Source organism: Channa argus, chromosome 7 (assembly GCF_033026475.1).
Source record: "Channa argus isolate prfri chromosome 7, Channa argus male v1.0, whole genome shotgun sequence".
NCBI lineage: Eukaryota > Metazoa > Chordata > Actinopteri > Anabantiformes > Channidae > Channa > Channa argus.
The window spans coordinates 9,331,622-9,353,176 of NC_090203.1; the positions used below are offsets into that span (position 1 = coordinate 9,331,622).

The 21,555-nt window shown below is 37.5% G+C and overlaps 2 protein-coding genes across 2 annotated transcripts; both read left to right on the forward strand.

Moving 5' to 3' along the window:
• Window positions 1-608: 608 nt before the first annotated feature.
• Window positions 609-18,991, forward strand: LOC137130203 (carcinoembryonic antigen-related cell adhesion molecule 5-like). Its single transcript, XM_067510024.1, has 17 exons — window positions 609-763; window positions 1,400-1,732; window positions 1,936-2,214; window positions 2,407-2,676; window positions 2,842-3,120; window positions 3,466-3,732; window positions 3,971-4,249; window positions 4,606-4,860; window positions 4,959-5,079; window positions 5,159-5,187; window positions 5,312-5,397; window positions 11,619-11,709; window positions 14,866-15,213; window positions 15,397-15,493; window positions 15,602-15,636; window positions 15,742-15,794; window positions 15,931-18,991. The coding sequence occupies exons 1-17, from the start codon at window positions 706-708 to the stop codon at window positions 16,066-16,068; spliced, it is 3,018 nt and encodes a 1,005-aa protein (XP_067366125.1). The 5' UTR covers window positions 609-705; the 3' UTR covers window positions 16,069-18,991.
• LOC137129998 (carcinoembryonic antigen-related cell adhesion molecule 21-like) lies at window positions 9,827-11,542 on the forward strand. Its single transcript, XM_067509546.1, has 3 exons — window positions 9,827-9,906; window positions 10,079-10,399; window positions 11,084-11,542. The coding sequence occupies exons 1-3, from the start codon at window positions 9,855-9,857 to the stop codon at window positions 11,416-11,418; spliced, it is 708 nt and encodes a 235-aa protein (XP_067365647.1). The 5' UTR covers window positions 9,827-9,854; the 3' UTR covers window positions 11,419-11,542.
• Window positions 18,992-21,555: the final 2,564 nt, after the last annotated feature.

Sequence of the window (21,555 nt, forward strand, 5' to 3'; positions counted from 1 at the left end):
ATAGAATTAGCTTAGTATATTTATGCTTTACTGAATATGAACACTACATTACTTTTATGCTCAATTGTGATTTAATTGTTTTGTTCAGCTGCGTGGTCACTGCTTTGTGATTTTTAAGTGGACCAGATAAGTTGCACACAGTCATTTTAACATCATAGATGCATTTACTGTTAATCGCCCAAAATGCGCTTTCAAAAACTGGAGTGTGTATAGTTCAACGGTTTAAATCTGTCACATGTTCCATGTATCATGAACGCAATTTGTTTTTTTCACCACTGAATTTCGTGTTTTAATTTAATCAGTTAGATATGATTGATAGATTTGATCATATGATAGATATGATCATATCAGCATATCAGAGCTAGTCTAACATGTAACAATCCTACAAAGCAAATATTTGAGATCAGTTGAATATGAATATTCAGTCATGCAAGATCATGATAGATATAAAGAACATAACTATCATTCAAGATAAGACAAGTAGTTATTATAGAATAAATCAGTCGTGTCCTCTCAGTGCCAGCATTATGTGAGGATTGAGTGTACTGAAGGTTGTTTATTGAGCTTATTTACAACAATATGTCTGATAAGACATCAGGTGGTTGTTATTCTTATCATTTTTACAATATTTGACACTAAGTCGATGGCTCTTTGACACCAGTATTCACTCACTGAACTGCTCTAAGAAAATCTGCATGCTTGGGGATGGAAGGTGGCATGGAAACATCTGTGGTACTGTTGATCATCCTCGGAGCCATTTCAGGTGAACTTTTACCGTAGCACTTCAGAAATGATCACGCCTGACGATGTACAGGTCTTGGTTGTTCAGATAAAAACCTGACACAAAATACAATTTTAATAAGATTTATATTTACAGTTTATTGCTTTGTTCATGAGTAATATCAGAGCTTCAGTCACCTGTGCCAGTGTTACTCCAAAAGCAGTGGCAGATCTAACAAATTATAACAAGAATTTAAAGTCACATGTATTAGCTTATTACAATTTCACTTTACATGAGAACATATTCTTTTTGGAGCACCGTTTCAGTTATGATTATTTAATTACTGCTATTTTTTTTGTAACAATAGAAATCACTGTAACAAGCTCTGATTTTCTTCTTAAACTTTTGAAAATGATCTGCCAGTACATAATCCTTTTATGTTAACATGATATATTATGACACAGATAAGACCTAAGACCTTTTAAGACCTAACACCTGATATAGCTTTTATTATACATGACAATGCTGTGTCTGGTATTGTAATGTGGTGCTTGTGTTTAATATATTGTATTTTGTTTGTAATATAGTTAAAAAAAATGAATGACAGTTAAGAGGCAGCACCTAAGTCTGAGACTCTTCAAATCTATTCCACACCTGTACTGTAACTGTCTCCTTCAGGTTTAAGCCATGGAGCTGGTGTGCTTCCAGACAGACTTACCGCAGCTGTTGGAGACACTGTGATGTTTGTCACGTCAGTGACTCCACCAGTAACACCATTCACAGTTGTCACCTGGAGTGTTAATGCCACTCATGGTACTAATACTAATATAATAACCTCCACTTCTACAAACGTAACTAACCCAGCGTACAGTGAGAGGATCACCCTCTTCAGCTCTACTGGATCTCTGGAACTCAGGGATCTGACTCTTAATGATATTGGAGAATACAAAGTTTTAATTGTACCAGCTGGAGAAGCACAGCGGAAAGGAACCTGCAGACTGGAGATACACGGTAGGTTTATGCAATTTCACTGATTACAAATTAATGAACTAACATTTATAGAAAAAGTTCAGTGACACAGTTCTGCTCTGTACCATCGAACATCTATAATGGTCTGTACCAATGTGAATGAAATTGTGACAATGCACATTAATACTAATCATATATAATACTTATGTTTCTGCTTTATGCTTGTGTTTTTTGTCTACCTATAGCACAAGTCTCCAATGTGGTGGTAACTACCAGCACCACAGACTTGGTGGAGTTCAGCAGCTCTGTCCGTCTGTCCTGCTCCTCCTCTGGATCCTCCCTGTCTTTCCTCTGGCTGAACGGCAGCTCTGAGGTAACACCCAGTGACAGAGTTCAGCTCACTGATGGAGGCTCCACTCTCACTATAGTCAATGTGACCCGCTATGACCAGGGACCGTTCAGGTGCCATGTCTTCAATCTTGTTGGTAATGGGACCAGTGAACCAGTGAACCTCTTGGTCATCTGTGAGTTTCTCACCTGCAAGCGTTGCAAGCGTTTACATCTTGTTCATTCTTGTTCAGTCCAGCTTCATTCATCTTAATAACTTATATAATTGCCTAGTTAGCTTTGGTTTTATTGGCACTGAGCAACAGTATCACTGCAAACTGTCTCTCATATATTGTGTGTGACAATGTCTTTAATGTTTCTTGATTTAGTTGGCCCAGAAAATATTAATCTGACACTGTCACCATCACAAGAACATTATGATGAAGGCTCAGATATCATCCTCACATGCTCAGCTGTCTCCACACCTGCTGCCCTGTTTTACTGGTTTCTGAATGGAGACCTGTTGCCTGATACTGGACCAGAGCTCAGACTGATGAACATTCACATGAATCAGACTGGGAACTACAGCTGTCAGGCCTTTAACAACAAAACTCTGAGATATCAAACATCTCAGCCTGCAGCTGTATCTGTACTAAAATGTAAGCTTATCACGACTTGTTGCCATAGTATGGTTTTCACTTTCTTCAGTAAATCCTTAAAATTTGCTGAAGCCTGATGTGACACTCAAGTAATTATCATTTCCAAAGAAACATACACTACTGTATTAATATTTGATAACTGCTAACATTGATTTCTACTTACAGCCCAAGTCTCAAATGTGGTGGTAACTCCCAGCACCACAGACTTGGTGGAGTTCAGCAGCTCTGTCCGTCTGTCCTGCTCCTCCTCTGGATCCTCCCTGTCTTTCCTCTGGCTGAACGGCAGCTCTGAGGTTACAGCCAGTGACAGAGTTCAGCTCACTGACGGAGGCTCCACTCTGACTATAGTCAATGTGACCCGCTATGACCAGGGACCGTTCAGGTGCCATGTGTCCAATCATTTTAGTAATTACACCAGCGGCCCAGTGAACCTCTCCATCAGCTGTGAGTTTTTCACCTGCATGTTCAGTCTTTAAAGTTGCCTCACCTGTGTGAAAAAAAACATTTTAACTTTTAAATGTAATGCTTGCTTCATAATTATAACAACAATAATGGCATGAGTGGTTTGACTAAATCACATTTTCATTGTCCTCCTTGTTTTTGAGTGTTTCTTTCTTTATGACTGTTGCTGAGTAAATGAAGGCTATGGTTTAATGACCCAGTTCTGCATTCTTTGTATCCCTTACATAAAAACCCCTTAACACTGAGCCAGACTTATTGTAATTTTTTCTGTAGCTGTTAATATTCTTTTGCTGGTGACCATGTGATTTTATGTCTTCTCTCCCCCAGTTGGTCCAGAAAATATTGATTTAAAGCTGTCTCCATCACAAGAATATTATGAGGAAGGATCCAATATTAGCCTGATGTGCTCGGCTGTCGCTAAACCAGCTGCCCTGTTTTACTGGTTTCTGAATGGAGACCTGCTGCCTGATACTGGACCAGAGCTCAGACTGATGAACATTCAGGAGGGTCAGAGTGGAAACTACAGCTGTCAGGCCTTTAACAACAAAACATTAAAAAATCAAACATCTCAACCTTCAGATATCTCTGTACTGGGTAAGTCAGATGGAATATTTCATGCTAAGTTTTTTCTTACTTCCGTATTTTGCTTCCTAAATATAATATTTAACTCAATGTAAAACAATATTTTTTTAAATACACCTGTATCACCGGAAATAGCAACATTTTATGTGTGCAAAATTGTACTTTTGTGATGAGTTCATACCTTAAATAACACTAATATTTATAATAATCTAATAATTGCAGTGAACACTGTCACATTTTTCCACCACAGTCCCAGTCTCTAATGTGGGCGTGACTTTAAATACCACACACTTGTTAGAGTTCAGCAGCTCTGTCCGTCTGTCCTGCTCCTCCTCTGGATCGTCCCTCTCTTTCTTCTGGCTGAACGGCAGCTCTGAGGTTACAGCATGTGACAGAGTTCAGCTCACTGATGGAAACAAAACTCTCACTATAGTCAATGTGACTCGCTATGACCAGGGACCATTCAGGTGTCATGTGTCAAATGGCATCAGTGATGGAATCAGCCAACTGGTGAATCTTGTCATCCAATGTGAGTCTAACACAATTGTTTCCTCCAGGTCATACAAATTTTCACTAAAAAAATTAATGGTTTATTCAAACCACAGCTATCTCCAATCATTTATGATGGGAAAGGACTCATATGTCATATATATCATATGTCAAGTTGAGTATAGTATTGATATAAAAATCACCTGTGTATTACTGATATTGTCAGCATAATAAAATTACCATTGATGAACAACTGACTGTTTGCTCCACCTCTCAATATACTGCACTACTTTTTTTTACAAAAACAATGTTTTGGGACATGTAGATGCCTTCTAAATTATGTATATGTATATGACTTATAGCCACAAAAAAAAAAAAAAAAATGTTGTGTTACAGATGGACCTGACCAAACGACCATAATAGGACCTGACTCTGTTCATGTTGGGGATTTCACAGTGCTCTACTGCTCAGCTGTGTCTGTACCATCACTGAAGTTCACCTGGCTTTTTAATGAAAAGCCGACTAATATTGACCAGGCCGTGTACGTCATACAATCGAGCCACAGCTCTGACAGCGGGACATACACCTGCACTGCTGTGAACACTGCCACAGGGCGAAATCAAACAGTGAACCACAACTTAACAGTCATAGGTAGATAAAAAAAGGAAGAATTAACACACGAGAGATCAACAAACCAATGACGCTTATGTAATTTAAGAAGTCTTCTGTGTTTTTATTTCTTGTTTTAGGCCTTTCAGGCTGTGACTGCTCAGGCGCTGCTGGAAGAGCTGCTATCATAACAGCTGGATGTTGCCTTATTATTGCAGCAGTGAGTGTAACAATTGTGTACTGTTTGATAAGGGGGAAAAGGTAAGAATTAGAATTATTGCAAATTACATTGTTACAGTCTGTATTCTATATTTTAACAACACACTTTTTCTATATTTAGAGTCAGCAAATATTCAGCACATAACAAAGGTAAGTATTAATTTATTCAAATTATTTTATCTCATAAGATTATAACATTGGAAGACATGTATATGAATCATGTAAGTGAGCTAATAATTCATTAGAATTAACACACAATGGTTTGACCCCTCAGAAAAAATAAGTGTGAAGGAGAAATATTCAGATGTGTATACAATCACAGAAACCACACAGAATGACCTGCATTCTCTTCCTTTGAAGGTGAACATAAAGTTTTTTAAATTATAGGCTTGATGATTATTATTAAAATTATATTATAATTATGAATGAATTATTACAAAACAGAAAACGGATTTGTTTTCTAATCATTTGTAAAAATGTGTTTTATCTGCAGAAAATGTAAAAACGCTGAACAATCACAAGAAAACATCCACGTGTTCCTAGGAAAAAAGTCTTTTTGGTTTTTACATGTATTGAACACAACTACTTTCTGCTTCCTTCACATCACACAGCTGAGACTGATGCTTAGCTGGACTGCAACTAAATTTCACCTGGTTTGACCATAATGTTTGATGGTTTACAAGAATGAGAAATTAAAATGAATATGTTATCTATATGAATATCTATTTATAATATATGACAAAACAGTCAATTTAGTTTTTGGTGCTTGTTTTGGTTTTTGTATGTTTTTTTAAGAGAAATGACTAATTAGAAATAATGTGTACTGCAAATATATATTTAATAAACATTTTAAGAAAGACCATGTCCAATGATCAATTATCTTTAACCGCCTGTTATAAGGTCATGAGGTGCTGGGGCATCTGCTTCTCAGCTATCATAGGGCAAGAGGTGGGTTACACCAGGTCTTTAAAAAACACGGCCTTTGAAAAACACTGGAGTTATTAAATATCAGCCAATTTGCATAATTACGCCAAGGCCTAAACATTCATCCTTTTTTACATAATCCAAGGTGAGAAAAGCACTAATCATGCAAACTACTGCAATGGAAAACCAACAGACGCCTGCTTTAACCTGCATTGTCTTTTCATGGGAGAAAACACAGTGAGATTATGTCCTTCGCTACTGTTACCTGAGCTTCTCAGTGTTTCTAATGTTTGTAATTTTAACAAAAGCATTTTTACTTGACAAATTAGAAAAAAAATGATGAAGATGATGAATGAAAAGTGAAAGCATCACAAAGCTTATTAAAATGCCTCTAAACAGCATTGTTTTAGTTGTTTAGGCAGATTGAAATCCCAAATCTTTATGGAGAACAAGTCTGGTAATCACTTTGATTACTTGAGATATTTTAGTCTGGACCAAAAAACATTGTTATTTTCGTAGAGCCATGCTAGTGGTGTGACTGGGTTGTCAAACGTTGTCAAATTTTCTTTTTTCTGTGTAATATTTATGACTGTACTTTTAATAATGTGCATGCAATTTACCAAAGCAGATAAACTGCTGATGGGCTGATAAATATCATACATATTTATCCAGAATTTTTATTAGCTTGCTTTAGTTGCCGCCCTTAATGTCGTGCATCGTACAAAGAGCAAAAATTTCAACGTCCTTGGCAAACTAGGGTATCAATTCGTGGGCTGATCATTGGCGTGGAGTTACTTTTTTCCATTCCAGTCATTAAACTTTATCTAAATTTACAAGGCAAATATAAAATGTGAGTTAGATAATTACATGCTGATTTCAGCTTCATTCAAGTAGACAATAATACATGAACATGTGCCAATATCCCATAATGTGAATTACTTAATTTCATGTCTTTACCGATGACATGATCTTAAGTTTAAAGTATTTATACTAAGCTGTTTCACTATGCACATTTATAGATTGATCATGTCCCTGAAAGCAGAATTTATTACTGAGTGTATTATTAAGTGGATAGGAAAATGTGTCTAGTGTTGAAAGTTAGTTGATCTTATCTTTAAAGGCTTTAGGAGAGATATGCAGTAGTAAATGTAATCTTAACTTTTAGCACAAAATGTAAAAATATAGCATTGGATATTTTACCTTGCTTGCTCTCCTGTAAAATATGTTGACTTAATCTTTGAAATGTCTGTAGTTGTTAGTTGTGGTCATGTTTGTGTGCAGGGTCATGTGTTGGCATAGACCACAGTCACGTTCTTAAGAAGGGAGATTTTTTTTTTCTTTTAAAAAATGAACCTCTTGCACAACCCCACCTGCTGTCAAGGTGCACGGACAAAGGGATGCAAACTGAAAAGATGAAATCTGCAAATGTTGCCAGCAGTGTGCTCTTTTGTAGAGTAACTCTTTTATTTCCTTTCAAAAGTTTAAAAGCTAATATAAACAGCTATTAGTTTCTCCAAACAGGAAGGGCATTAACCCACCTGCTATCACATCTTCTAGAACACCTTTTTTAAAAGTTTAAAATAAAACATAATGACCACTGATAAACTCTTTTTTTAAGTCCCAGTGCTTCATGTAAATAGATGGAAAAATATTGCACCCTCAGCTTGTTGAGTTCATATAATAGATATTTTATGATGTGTCTTATGTAAAAAAAAAAAAAGGACTGTTATTTATTACTCACACAATAATGTTATGAATTTGGCTCTAAAACCAAGATTGTTGAGACAGTTTGGTACAACAGAAAAAACCATGTAGCGGTCTATAGCATCAGGTGAAGTCTTATTATCCATGAGCCAAGGTCAAACCAAATTGATATTTTTGAATGGGCAACTGATCTCAGTAAATTTCAAGTGACATTTGTCACCATCTGCTTTGAACAAACAAAAGTCTCAATATTTTCAATTCAGTCATTTGTACTGACATGTGCCACAATATTCACTCTGAAACGGGAGGCATACAAAGAAATAAATCAATTTCTCCACGCTGCTTTTAGAAACTGAACACTGACGCTGCTGAGCATACATGTATTTATTATATTGAAACAGGGGGTTTGGCTTTAAATGTAAACTGTCTATTAAACCATGACCTTTCGTTTACATTGCAGCAGTCTTAGTGTGACACATTTACAGAGTAGGAAAGAAGCCAAAGATTCTATTCAGATATCATAAAATGTTGCAGAGATGTAGCATGACTGCATATGTAATCAATGCAGTTTGCATGGTTCCATTTACCTGTAGCTGTAATGTTCAGCCATGTTTTTGTGGGACAATTATCTTTGCACCTATGAAGAATTTGTCTGAATAAAGAAAAGCACCTCTAGGCTTAACTTCTTCCTCTTTTATTGAGTTTATAGTTAGTTATACTGATGCTGCTATGGGATTAGACTGCTGGTGAATTCAATGTGGATTTATTTGGTTTGTAAAAATACTGTAGCAATATTTAAGTTAGAGAAACTGCGTAGAAAACTTCACCTTTTCTCCAATGTTCAGTTCAGTCTGACTGCAGACTCTGAAGCCAGTGATCTGTTTGTAAAGCTGTCTGAAGGAGGCTGAGTGTCTGCTGGGCATCTTTGATCCTCCTCACCCAGGAATGATAGTTTACTGCTGCTTAGGTCTGGTAAAAGGCAAAACCCACCTACTGAAGAGCTCGTAAACCTGATGCACAACACCCTTGAAGCAAAAACACCTTTACATCCACAACTGGCACTGTGTTTCTCTATGTTACCTGTGCTGGTGATCCTCAAATTGAAGCTTTTTGCACAAATTTTAAATCTTAAATTATTAATTCAGTCCTTTGCGTCTTATCCCAAGATTCCTAATTTCAGCACAAACTTCAGTTTCTTAATTAAATGATAACTAATGAGGGGCTTGTTTTAGTCTGACAAAAAGTGTTTAACATTGGGGTTATAGTGGGTGGTGGAGTTTTCCATTGAAGTGCATTTCGCTAAGAATAGTTGTAATGTTTTGGTCACCCTATTTAAAATGGATGAGGGGCCAAAATGTTAAATGTTAAGTAATCTTATAACCCTTTAAATGCAACAAATGGCTATGATAATTTTTCCTATATTCTCTGGCATTAGAAGACTTAGAGGGGCGGCTGTTCCTCGGTTGGTAAGGCAGTCGTCCTTGGACAGGGTCAGTGGTTTAATCCCCAGTCCTGGCTATGTGTCACAGTGTCCTTGGGCAAGACACTGAACCCAAGGTTGCTCCCGGTGGGTCAGGTTAGCACCTTGCATGGCAGCCACCGCCATTGATGTGTGAGTGTGTGTGTGTCTGTGAATGGGTGAATGAGAAGCAACATTGTAAAGCACTTTGGATAAAAGCGCTATAAGCAGCCATTTACCAAAAGACTTGATTTGTTTCTAAGGGTTCAGGTTAAATTAAATAGTTTTATTGCTAAGGACTCTGTTATAATAGGTTCTTCAATTTTTGTTTCAGTAACTCTTTAGCAATTTTAAATAATTATGTTCAAAGCATTTGTGTTGAAATTAAAGAATTGGGGCAAAGCTTAAAGATGAGATCAGTTGAGCTGTTAGGGATTTAAAACAATTTCTTATATTGATTTTTTACACTCATATAAGTATCCCTTTATGAGTGTAAAAATCAATAAAAAAGAATAGTACCTGAATCTGGGTAAATCCTGCTTGCACATATACACCCATAGGTATTTTAATGTATGTACACAGTGGGATTGTAAACACTGTTTGTGCCTCTCACTCCAAAGTGGAGGGCTACAGTCAGCCCCGCATTGTGGGTGGGAGACAATAAAAGCACTCGTGATGCTCATAGGTTTTGACTAGAGAGGACTGTGAGACACGTGAAACATTATTCACAATGGACAGGACGATGCTCTTTTCTGCTGCTTGTCTCGTTTTTGTTTTATCAGGTAGAGTCAGATTCAGATCCTGTCTTGATTTAATGATTTATGAGATGGTCACATCATACATGTCACTTACTGAATTTTGTGTTATAAGATGTTTGTGTATCAACCAGCCTTTATTGTTTGCAGAACATTGAAGTCATACTGTTGCTCTCAACCTTTTCTTTGGGGTGATTAGGTATGTGCATGGCTCAGGGTGTCTTGCCCCCAGGGTCCCTGAATGGAGCTGAGGGAGGCACCGTCAAGTTCAGCACCAACCTTAAACCTCCTGGGACTTCATTTCTCTCTGTCAGCTGGAGCTTTAATAACATGAACATCATCACCTCAACCAGAATCAACATCACTGATCCTGGCTATACAAACAGGATCTCACTGGATCGAGTCACAGGGTCCCTGGAACTCAGAGACCTGGTCCCGGAAGACAGCGGGGAGTACACCCTCACCATCATACCAGATGGTGGGCCGCAGACACAGGGAAGGATCACACTTACTGTATATGGTGGGTCTGTTGTGGTGGTGATGTTAAAATCGTCTGTCATTTGAGTGTAACGGTGTAACAGTTTCTCTAGAGCAAATGAGTTTGTGTTAAATTCACAATATAAGCAGATTGTAGGTTATCTAAATAATATTGTGAATTTAACAAAAAGTTACCTGGAATTAAAGGACATTAATAATAATATCTAGTAAAATCCAGGACAGTAACACTTGGGCTTTAGGACTGAGCTCTCACTGTGTTGTGGAAGCCTTCTAAAAAAGGTGAAACTGCTTAAAGTGACCCTGGCAAAAAATGTGTTTACTTGGAAAAGGTAATTTAAACTATTGTGTTAAAATTGACAATGAACTTAGGATGTGTAGAGTGGAAAGAATGTCAGTTTTGTTTTCGTGACAAAATCCATCAGAGTCTAGGTAGAATGACGGTACCCTGCAGTTAACTACTCAGTTCACTAGGTAACCTCTGAAACAGCAACGACAACTTCTCAGAACATTTGTTTATAAATAGCAATAATCAATAATTATGACAAATGTATCAATAATATATTCAAGTTTGGTTTTACAAATTAAGATTCAGATTTGATGATTTAAAAGGGGGTTCAAAATATCACACAGTTAAAATGTTTCTGACGTTGTAAAAATCTACATAATGCTCACAAGATGTCAACATTTTCTCTACGTGCTCTGCCAGCACTGGTAACAGGAGCCACCATCCACAACCCCGCAGCTGTCCTGATAGAAGACAGAAGCTCCACCAACCTGACCTGTGAGGCCTTTGGCAACATCAGCACCAGAGTGTGGATGAAAGATGGCAAACCTCTTTATGCCAGCCACAGAGTTAGCTTCTCTGTGGACAACAGAGTAGTGCTGATACAACCTGTCCACGGCTCCAACCACGGCACCTACCAGTGTCAAGTCAGCAACCCCGTCAGCACCATGACTGCGTCCTTTAATCTTACTGTCAACTGTGAGTACTCATTACTGCGGACCCTGAGTAGTACCGTGTGCATTTTACAACATGTCTGAACCTTTCAGCGATAATACAGTATATTTCTTTTCTGTCTGCTGTTGGACCACGGAACATGACAATTTCTGGACCATCAGCAGCATCACCTGGACAGAGGGTGGCACTGCAGTGCACAGCAATCTCTGTCCCACCAGCAAACTTCAGCTGGATGTTCAACAGCAATGAGACATATGTTAATAACTCCATGTATATTATTGAGAGCTTGGGGCCAGAAAACGTAGGCAATTACACCTGCACCGCTAGAAATATGGTGACAATGCTGGAAAACTCGACAGCTCTGAATCTGAGAGGTAAGAAACTGGGAAGTGATGTCGGCAATAAAATGTGTTTGTTTCAATGTCCTGAACATTTTGAACACCGATGACGTGAACGGTGGTGATTGTTGTTCTGTTCTCTGCGAAGCATCAGGCAAAACTTCCTGCTGGTCGTTTTTAGTGTTGCTGATCAGTGCAGTGACCCTCACAGGGTTGAGGTGAAGTATTTGGGGCAGGTGAGATATGACCTTTCACATTAACACATTATGATACACTATACCTGCTTCATTGTTCACATTTAACTTACCTTTATACATTTTCCCTTTTTACCATCAGATTCATTTACATGGTTTTATATTTATCCCTGATTATCTGTGTCCCCTGAAGAGTTTTGCATTAGACTCTTATTGAAATCAAATTCTCGTGATTAAACTTGTGCTAAACCGGAAATGTTATCGTGAACCAGGAGGCTCTCACATCTCTGGCAATTTGGAGACTTTGACATTTTGAAGAATATTTTTTTTTCAATGTGGCAATAAAATAAATTTGTGGAAATCTTATTAAAAATAAACAGAAAATGTAATAATATATGGTCATCATTACCTTGTTAAGCATGTGCGTTTGTCAATCATACCAACTACAGTATGCTGAGGAAAACTTGGGTTTATTATTTCTTAAAGCTTAACACTGTGAGGATCATCATGTGGGTTTTGTGCAAATGGCTGGCAGCTTTTGTCCACGTCCAGGCAGTGAAATATAATAATAATAGCAAAAAATGTCCTTGAGTAAAATGTGCAACATCTTACTGTGGAATTCGCCAGATTGGAAATACTTCCTGTAACTATTGTTAACCGTGTACCTTAAGTACAGTACTTGAGTAAATGTACTTAGTTACATGCTGTTTACCACCACACTGTCACATCAGCACAAAAGCTGGTCTGACTACTGTAATAGTGACCAGTAAAAACTAGTGTTACTAGTGTTACTTGAACTGTATTCTGTATATGAATCTGTATAAAGTTTGTACTGTAACAAATACTTATACAACGTATACAAGTCTAAGCCTTGACGACACAAAAAGCATCTGCTGCATTTGCGGCCATTGCTTCATCATCATCATGTTCACAATGCACCGCTGTCTCCAGTAAGAAAATATTTTGTGTTCTTTGACATCAAGGTATGCAGCTCAGGAGGCAGAGATGTGCCTGTTTCGTTTGTTATTCCTGTCGTGCCCTGTAGACCAGTAATTTACATGCAGGCAACAAGCTGAGTTTGACCGAGTGAAACAGGCAAAGCTCTGCATCCCTGACCTGATTACCCTGTTGAACACCTGGGGCTAATTTAGCCGGGGACTCTGATAGGTGGAGATAATTATACTGAGACACAGTTTCTTTCAGGAGGCCTGACACAGGTCACTGGTGCAAGGCTTTAAATTAATGCAGTGTTCTGCTGTGTGATCTTTTGTTTCCCCAACGCTGGTGTCATCCAGCATCTTAACTAAAGCTGCTGAATATAGTGAACTGTGTCTGAATATGTACGGTGGTAAGAGTCAGGCACACACCGTTTCCCACTTCAGTCTTTAGACAGTGTCCTCCTCAGATTTACCGTTCGCCAAAAAGTCCTTATACCCAGTCTTTCAGATTAACACCATATCCAGAGCACCCTCAGCTTTTCAGTTGTCTGTTCCTGATGGTGTTATGGTTTCGGATGCTGATGTACATAAGATTAAATAAACTATTAATGAGCAAAAACAAAACCGGAAACTACAGTACACCTCATAGCACTGCAATCCCACTCACCATAACAAAAATTAATGTTTTATTTTATGATTTCCTCAATCACAGAGGAAATCAAGAGTGGGAAGCTCATCATATGAATTGGTCTAATAATCTACACTCCTTTTATGTACTAGAAGTTGACTCCTTGTTTTGTAAAGGCCCTGGAAGAGATGTGAGTTATATGACTAATTTGTCAGGCAGCAGTTCTTAAACATATTGAATTTATATTTTTCTATTTCATACGTTAAAAGAATCGGTGACATCATTGGTGACATCACATAACGCATAAGAAACTAAAGTTTTGTTTTGGTTTGTCTAAGAATTTGATCCACCGTAGAACATTTTCACTACCTTCCGCAGACCACATGAGGACGCTGGTCTGATTCTGGAAACTACAGGAGAATGTGAACTTGTACAAATCACTCAGAAAACCCCGAGTTCGGACAGTTTTTATCTTTTATCCGTGGCCCAGTTTTGAGACATGGAAACATGCTTCCCTCCAAACCCAGCCATGCGCATCTCCGCTCCTCTTAAATGAGTAAGTTGTCTTTTATTTTTTAATCATCCCCCAGTTTAAGTCGCCTACTTTGTCACACAGGCGCGTGTGCGCTTTAATGAGATTTTTGTCAGTTTGCATCTACATCTACACTGAGGCCGAGGGACAGGCTGCTCTCTACAACTCGATTGCGGAGGCTGTTGTTTTGCAGAAAATATCGCGTGTTTTTGGTCTGACTGGGTGATGACCTTGTTCCTCGTACGCACGTTTGTCTGCATTTTCAGTCAACCACAAACTGGATGGATGTGTTTCCCTGTAACACCGTAAGTTTATGAATATTGACTTAAGCTGCTATAATAAACGGCGATATATATATATATATATATATATATATGATATTTGAAAGCTTTTTAAGAAAACTCTCTCCTTTTAAGAGAATTATGACATAGTAGTAACCTTCCAAAGTACTTTAATTTATATTTACAAAAGAAGATTTGGATTGTAAGGTGTTTCTGTTATTTTGTCCAGCACCTGTAGACGTGCAAAATGAGACCCTGCAGCAAATGTCAATCAAAATCACTATTACTACTGGAACTGATTTCCATCACAATATTTCCTGGTAAGATTGTTTTAAATTTGACACTTTTTGTTTAAATGTTGACTATAGTGGGTTTCAAGTAGTGTGTGAATGGGTACAGTAGAACCCATGTGGTGGGTTCATTCATATTAAAATGAACTCAGTTGTATGTGTTTTAAATGTGTACACTCCTTGTTTACTCCTGTGATGTGAACGTCTGTTTAACTACAATCTAGTCCATATTGTCTTTGAAAATGGTTTAGTAATTTAAAACTCCTAAAAGTCAGAGAGCAAACACACAACCAGAGTCACTTACACCACCGTGTCACTTTATTTTCTAGTAGTACTAGAGGCACAGCAGCTCAAAGTCTTTCCTGAAGTCACTGGATACCTCGGGGAGGCGGCGATAAGCCTGCCATGTCAGTTCATCCGAGGACCAAACAATGAAAGTATCAGTCAGCTTCAGTGGGATTTCGAGCCACTAAAAGGAAATAAAACCAGAATCATTGTTTTCAGTAGCCAACATGGAGTGAATAGACTTGAATCTCCTCTGAAGGAGAGAGTGGAAATCGCAGGACACTCACTGACAATTAGGGATGTGGAAATGAAAGATGCAGGAGTGTACACCTGCAGCGTTGCAACCTTTCCCAGTGGTTCATTTGAAGGAAAAACCCACCTAACTGTTAAAAGTGAGTAGTTCATACATTTTACACCAACTGTAGCCAAATTAATTTTAAATGTACAGTAAACTGAGCAGAACCACCACGCAAACAAAACCAAATCCGTAGTTTATTTTTATTTTTTATGTTCAGTGTGAAATTTGATTTATAGGTCAGATCTGAACACCGATTAAATATTAGCGCTTTTCCCAGGAAAGTTTCCGTTATCCTCCGGGGAGATCGCTGCTGTAGTGATGGCTGTTGTGTTGCTGGTTGGACTCCTGGCAGCCATAGCTTACTTCATCATCAGGTGTGTGTGTGTAAATTATTATTTAATGATAATTTACTGGTTTCTGGGATTTAAAAGAAAATGTTGTGCAAGAAACCTACCCACAAAATGTTGATTTCTCTTTCTCAGACACAGTCCTTCGGTCAAACTTCATGTCTGCATTGGTAAAAACTAAAGTCCTCTTAATTCTATTTTTGAACAGCACCCTGTTGATTTCTGTCAATTGATATTTCTGTCCCCCCTTGAAAATGCTCGTCTGTTTTTTTCAGATACAGCCGGTCCAGGGATGGATGTGGCCCGGCAGTCTGCTCTAAGAGATGAGGTGAGCTCAGGTGGTTTGATCTGTTTTGAAGTTGAGTAAATTCCTGCTGGATAGCATTAAATTTCTCTGTGATAAGAAACAATGATGATACAAATGAGCAGCAAAGTCTTTTAACAGTGTCTCTAACTACTTATAGGATGTGGTCTACACTGACGTCAAAGTCAAACGATCCAGAGATGCTACACCTTCATTTAATCCCAAGCACACTGAGAGAAAGCACGGTGGTGATGTCACGTACGCAGAGGTTGTAGTTTTGAGTCAGCAGCCTCGTTGAGCTGTACAGTACAGACGACAAAGAAATGTATCAGCTTATAAATCCTATTTCATACAGGTGCGTGCCAAAGTTTGCATACATTAAAAATTATTTATTTATTTTATTATTTAATGAGGAAATGTTTGTATTAGATTAATGTGTCAATTATTGTGTTAATTAAAAAGTTTTACTCCTTTTTATGCAATTTCAAAATATGGGGATGCTCTGTTTTTGCAGTATAATTAAGCACCTGCTCCAGGCCTTATGTTGATGCTCTGATAAGGTTTTTCTATGGGCCTGAAGCAGGCGGAGCTGTGATGTTTCCACTACCATTTCACAGCAGGTAACACCAAGGAAATGTTAGTTTATCACTGTTAGTGTAGCTTTCACTAATGGTTGGTATCACTAATTGTGTAACATTCATATGTTTAGCACATACATTTACCCTTGTCATCATCTTGTCTTTAGCTTAGTCTGCTTAAATTTCAGATTGGATTTGAAATGCCATTAGTTTTTGGAGGTAATGAGTCATAAGCCAAAGTAAGATTTTGATCTAATTGTGTTGCCGGACTGAGTCAAAGTCAGAATTCATCCTGGCACCAAGGTTTTTCTGTAACATTTGATAGCAGTCCTTCAGTCAGTCTTGTTCACAGTGGTGGGCTGATGGATCCTCATTTGTAACTGATAATGACACATGGTGCCATTAGCAATCACAGTACTTCTGCAAGTCTGCACGCCAACATATCATAAAGGCAAAACTGTCAGTACCAGCATGACAAACGGATCATTTGACTTCCTCTGTGGGGATCAGGGGGTTTCAGTCATATTAAAGACTGTTCCCGCTATAGACATTTAAAATCACTATGGCCTGAGGTTGTTACCCACAATTTGTGCTCGCAACACTAAAATACCCCCACAGACAAGTGCTGATCTGTCACAACACTGAGCAGGAAAATCCTACCCCACAGAGTTTTGTTCCTCTTTTGCTTAACTATTAAAGGAAGAAGAGAGAAAGAAAAGGAAATTCAGCCACATAAAAACAACAAAGAGCTGCCAATGTTTTCTGGCTTTAAAGTGACAAAAATTCCAATCAGTGTAGTAATTTAACTTTCTAGATTCCCTCAAAAATGATGCTAAATGCTAAATGTTTGGTAATATATTTTAAATGGGTTTGAGTCTTAGCATGTCTTAAGAACAAGCTTGCATTACTAACAGTTACTATCTTTGAACACTTCCCGAAAGTGTGAAGTGTCATGTGGGTGTAAACTCACATCTGATACATTCACTGTACAAAACATCAGCTTTTTTGGGGTGTGAAAGCTAAGTCGGCATATTTATTTTTTTCTGAATTAAAGTCGGCTCTTGTACAGTTCTTACAATTTGTGTAATCCATTCCAGGTTAACTGCGTAGGCAGAATACACAGTGCACGATTATTTCAGAAATGTCAAACTTTTTTATGGCTATTGCTGCTTAATAAAATTCAGCATTTTCAGAGCTTATCAAATCTGTATTGTCACATTGCTTATGAAGAGTTCATGACAGGAAATAGATGAGAAAGATAAGACGGGTGCTGTTTGTGGAGGTTGCACGGCATATCAGCATATTGCATTACTATGAGACACAAAGCACAAACTCAGAGGACAATAAGTAAGCAAATTGCTTTATGGATGATGATCGAAAGCTCTTTCGAAAAGCGAGCATTCATCTCATTTCACACGTAACAGGCAAAATAACTGTCGCAGTTTCCTTAATTTTAGCACAGCATCCATTCCAGTTTTTGTGTGGAAAGGTTTATCATTACTATTTACAGTTAATGCAAAGTAGAAATATTTGTTCTCTAAATGCACATTTGCAGCAGGCTAAAGTGTTTCAAGTGCAGACTTTTTATTAAACTAACAGTAATGGCACATTAAGGTTGGCTGCATTTGTTCAGTAATTGCTGTATGTACACAAACAGCTTGTAAAGACATTTTTTAGCTTTGCTGTTCTCATTTAAAAAGATGGAGCATCCACAACACATCACTAGATTCACAAATCTTGTGTTAATCCTGTTTTTACTGGGCACAAGAGCCTTTAATTAAATCTTAAAGAAATTAACTCTCATCCACATCTGGGAGTTACGGGAACTACATTCAGATGAAGATGAGCTTTCTGAAAAGATCTGGAGAATAAACAGGGTTTGTATGGAGAAGGACTCTGTAGGTTGACCGTGCACCGAACTTGACACTAACACTAAAGCCTATTGGAGGTGAACTTCCTTTCCTTTATTCTTGAGAATGACATGCATGCAAAATGTGAGAAAAGCATTGATGGCAAACGGGAATATTATTTTCATCGTGGAAATATACAACATGTTAACACGGGCGACCTGCATGTGGTTATTCCATGGAGTTTTTGTTGTTTTAATTTTTTTACTTTTTGTAAAAAATAAATTATGTTCAGGAATTTTTTGGCATGCTTCAAACTGCATATGTTTGTTTAAATCAACTCCTGTCTCGCTGTAACTGATTTGTCCAAACATCTAGTCTTCCTGTTTGCCCACATAAGGTCTTCTGTTCTGCAGCAGATGGAGGAACTGACTTCAATTTAACAAAGGGGAAATTATAATTACCAACTTCCCTTTTTAATGATTAACATATATTTTGATTTTGCAGTAGTAACACTGGGAGACGTGAAAAGATTGCTCTGCCTTGGTCACTGTTAATTGGTGCTGTTTATCGGTGAAATATGACCGGAACACAACATAAGGGTTAAAATGGTGCATACGGTAAAGTTGCACTCGAATTTGTATTTCAGTCTCTTTATTTGTCTGTACTCAAATCTGTAACTGTAAATAATATTTGTGTGTGTGTAAAATAATGTCCAAATGTATTCACCTAAAAAAGTAAATGTAAATGTCTAATAATCTGAGAAAAGAACTAAAAGTGCTGGAAAGCCTCACAATTGTACGTCTTTTTACGGGTGGGAGATTGCTACTGTTCTGCCGTCCGCAAGATTTGTGCGTGTGTAAACGCACACATTTGTCTGTATTGGAAGGTTTTCCTTGCCCTCAGCTCGGGCTCCCAGGCTCAACCTTACAGGCCGAGCACGGTTCATCTCACAGTGTGCCTTAACATTTTAGAGCGACATGTTTGCAAAGACTCAGTGATGAGCTACAAAAGCTGCAATAAGCAAGTTGACTAAACACAGATGTAGCCACTGGACGTGACACTGTATGAGTTTAAACCCTGTGAGCTGCACAACAGCTGACGATCATGTTCTAAAAACCAGTAAAGTTGCCGGGCCACAGACTATTTGATGGTCAGTCCATCATGTTGGTCCAGACAGAAATACAGTATGTCAACAACCATGAAATGTCATACCAGCATTCATGGTCCCTGAGTATGTATACTGTTGTGCAGTGCATTGAATAACTTAAGTGTATGACCAAATATCTGGAAAAAATGTTAGCATGGCAACATGTTAAACTAAGATGGAAGATCTAGACTAATCCAGACCTTTACCACTGTTGTCTCTAAATACAGCCTCACAACAAAATTTTAAATTACATGTTGTTTCATGAGAAAACACACGTGAAAAGATCTGGTTTATTCTGACATTAAGCTCTTTCTTTTCCCGAAAGACCCACAGAATGCAGAAGATGTGTAGTCCAGGGTGGATGGATGTTTGGCAACAGAAATACTGTAAATCAGGTGTACATGTATTGTAATGATGATGAATGATGAAGTTCTTTTTTCTATTCAACAACTATTAGGGGAAAAATAACTCCGAAATGAGCTGTACTGTATGTGAGTTATTTTTGTGCAGTTGTAGTCATCACATGTTGATATCCAACAAAAAAAATCTAATGCTTCTTGGATAAATAAAAGAGAATAAAAAAAGAATAAAATTGGATGTTGAATGTTGCAACACACATACACGTGCTGTTCCAGAGGGCTTAAAGATATGCAGACAAGACCTTATTACAATGGAATTGACTGCCAAAAAATACAAATGCAGAAATAAGATTTTTTTTTCCTGACATAATAATGACACAATAAGAATAGTGAATACAGATCTAAACAGAGTAAAGCCGAAACTGTTTCAGTTTCTCTGCAAATAACATTTATTCTAGATTCACCATGTGATTGTCAACTTTGATATGTAGGCTATTATGTACCTGTAACTCAGCTAGTGGGCATCATTTCAGCTGTATTTAGCATTAAAATGTAGTTTTTGTGAATCAGGCTGAAGTATTGGGGGTAAACGCAGAAGTGTTCAGAAAGGTTGAAATATGTTGAAAGATGCATTGCAGAACTTGTTCTTTTTAGAGGGCTATTTCCTTTGTCATTTGTTGTGTAGTTTATTTCATATGGAAATTCTTTTAAGATGCAATAATTATACTTGTGCTGTCAACCAGTCAGGACAAAATTGTCTATAGTGCATTCCAAAAATCCAGGGGGTTTATATTAAAATGTTAATTTGTTTTCTATAGAAATTCAGTGCTTAACATTTGTTTACAACTGGTTGAATTAAATGTAAGATGTTTAAATCCTGTTGCTTGTTAATCAAATCGTGCTGGAGGGCAGGCAGACATAATAAGGATGCGCAGATATGAAAGCGGAATTGTTAATGTCTTTTGTTGCTTAATAAAGCTCTACATTTCCAGACCTCACAAAATTGTGTCATTTTTATTATGGATGCATTTTGCCTTGTCCAGTTTTTGGGGATCGTTTGTTTTACTCCATTTTTCTTGGATCCCTATTAGCTGTCACCAGTGTAAAAGCTGTTTTTGCAGTGATCCAACAAATTTGAGTTTATTTCAGTTCCACCATGAAGAAACTACCCCTCTGAAACTACCCACACTTTTACAAAAACACATCAGATTAGCAAATAAGTATTGTTGTCAAATTGTACTTGGTCATAAGTCTAGTCAGAAGTAAAACAAGTATATAAAAAAACCATCAAAGTAAAAGTAGAAGGAAAAGTGTACAAATTTAACACAAGATATGAGTTCTCTGGTTAGGTTGTTTAAGATTGGTTGTTAAACATGGTAAAATTACATTATAATCTATCTACTTGCACAAAAATGTGTTAATACAGTTATTTACCTGTTTTTTTCTTATGTTGTAAGAATAGGAACTTTAATTTTGACGCAAACATGTTGCATATACTGTTGTCAAAACCTCAGGAACAGCATTTGTATGTTCTGGAGCCTCGGGTGTAATACTAAAGTATCTTAACAGAAATAGTGAAAATCTCAACCACCTAAAACTGTAAAATGCTGCTTATACTGTACATTGATTCATCATCATATTAACACATCAGTCATAGAACATTTTCTACACGTGGAGTAATTTAAGTTATATTTTGTTAACGAAACCTTTGGATTTTATTTATTTTCCTGTAATGTAAACTCTTTTTGTTGGTATTTTGGTAAATGGTCTCAGTACTTCTTACAGCGCTGGATTTAAAAGCTTTTATCAGTCTGTCACATGAGAAAACTAAACAAAGACATGTCAATGTGG

Coding starts and splice junctions, on each gene's coding strand:
- LOC137129998 (XM_067509546.1), top strand. CDS start 9,855: ATGGACAGGACGATGCTCTTTTCTGCTGCTTGTCTCGTTTTTGTTTTA. Junction 9,907..10,078: donor TCTCGTTTTTGTTTTATCAG/GTAGAGTCAGAT, acceptor TGGGGTGATTAG/GTATGTGCATGGCTCAGGGT. Junction 10,400..11,083: donor GATCACACTTACTGTATATG/GTGGGTCTGTTG, acceptor GTGCTCTGCCAG/CACTGGTAACAGGAGCCACC.
- LOC137130203 (XM_067510024.1), top strand. CDS start 706: ATGGAAGGTGGCATGGAAACATCTGTGGTACTGTTGATCATCCTCGGA. Junction 15,494..15,601: donor ATAGCTTACTTCATCATCAG/GTGTGTGTGTGT, acceptor TCTCTTTCTCAG/ACACAGTCCTTCGGTCAAAC. Junction 15,795..15,930: donor AGTCTGCTCTAAGAGATGAG/GTGAGCTCAGGT, acceptor AACTACTTATAG/GATGTGGTCTACACTGACGT.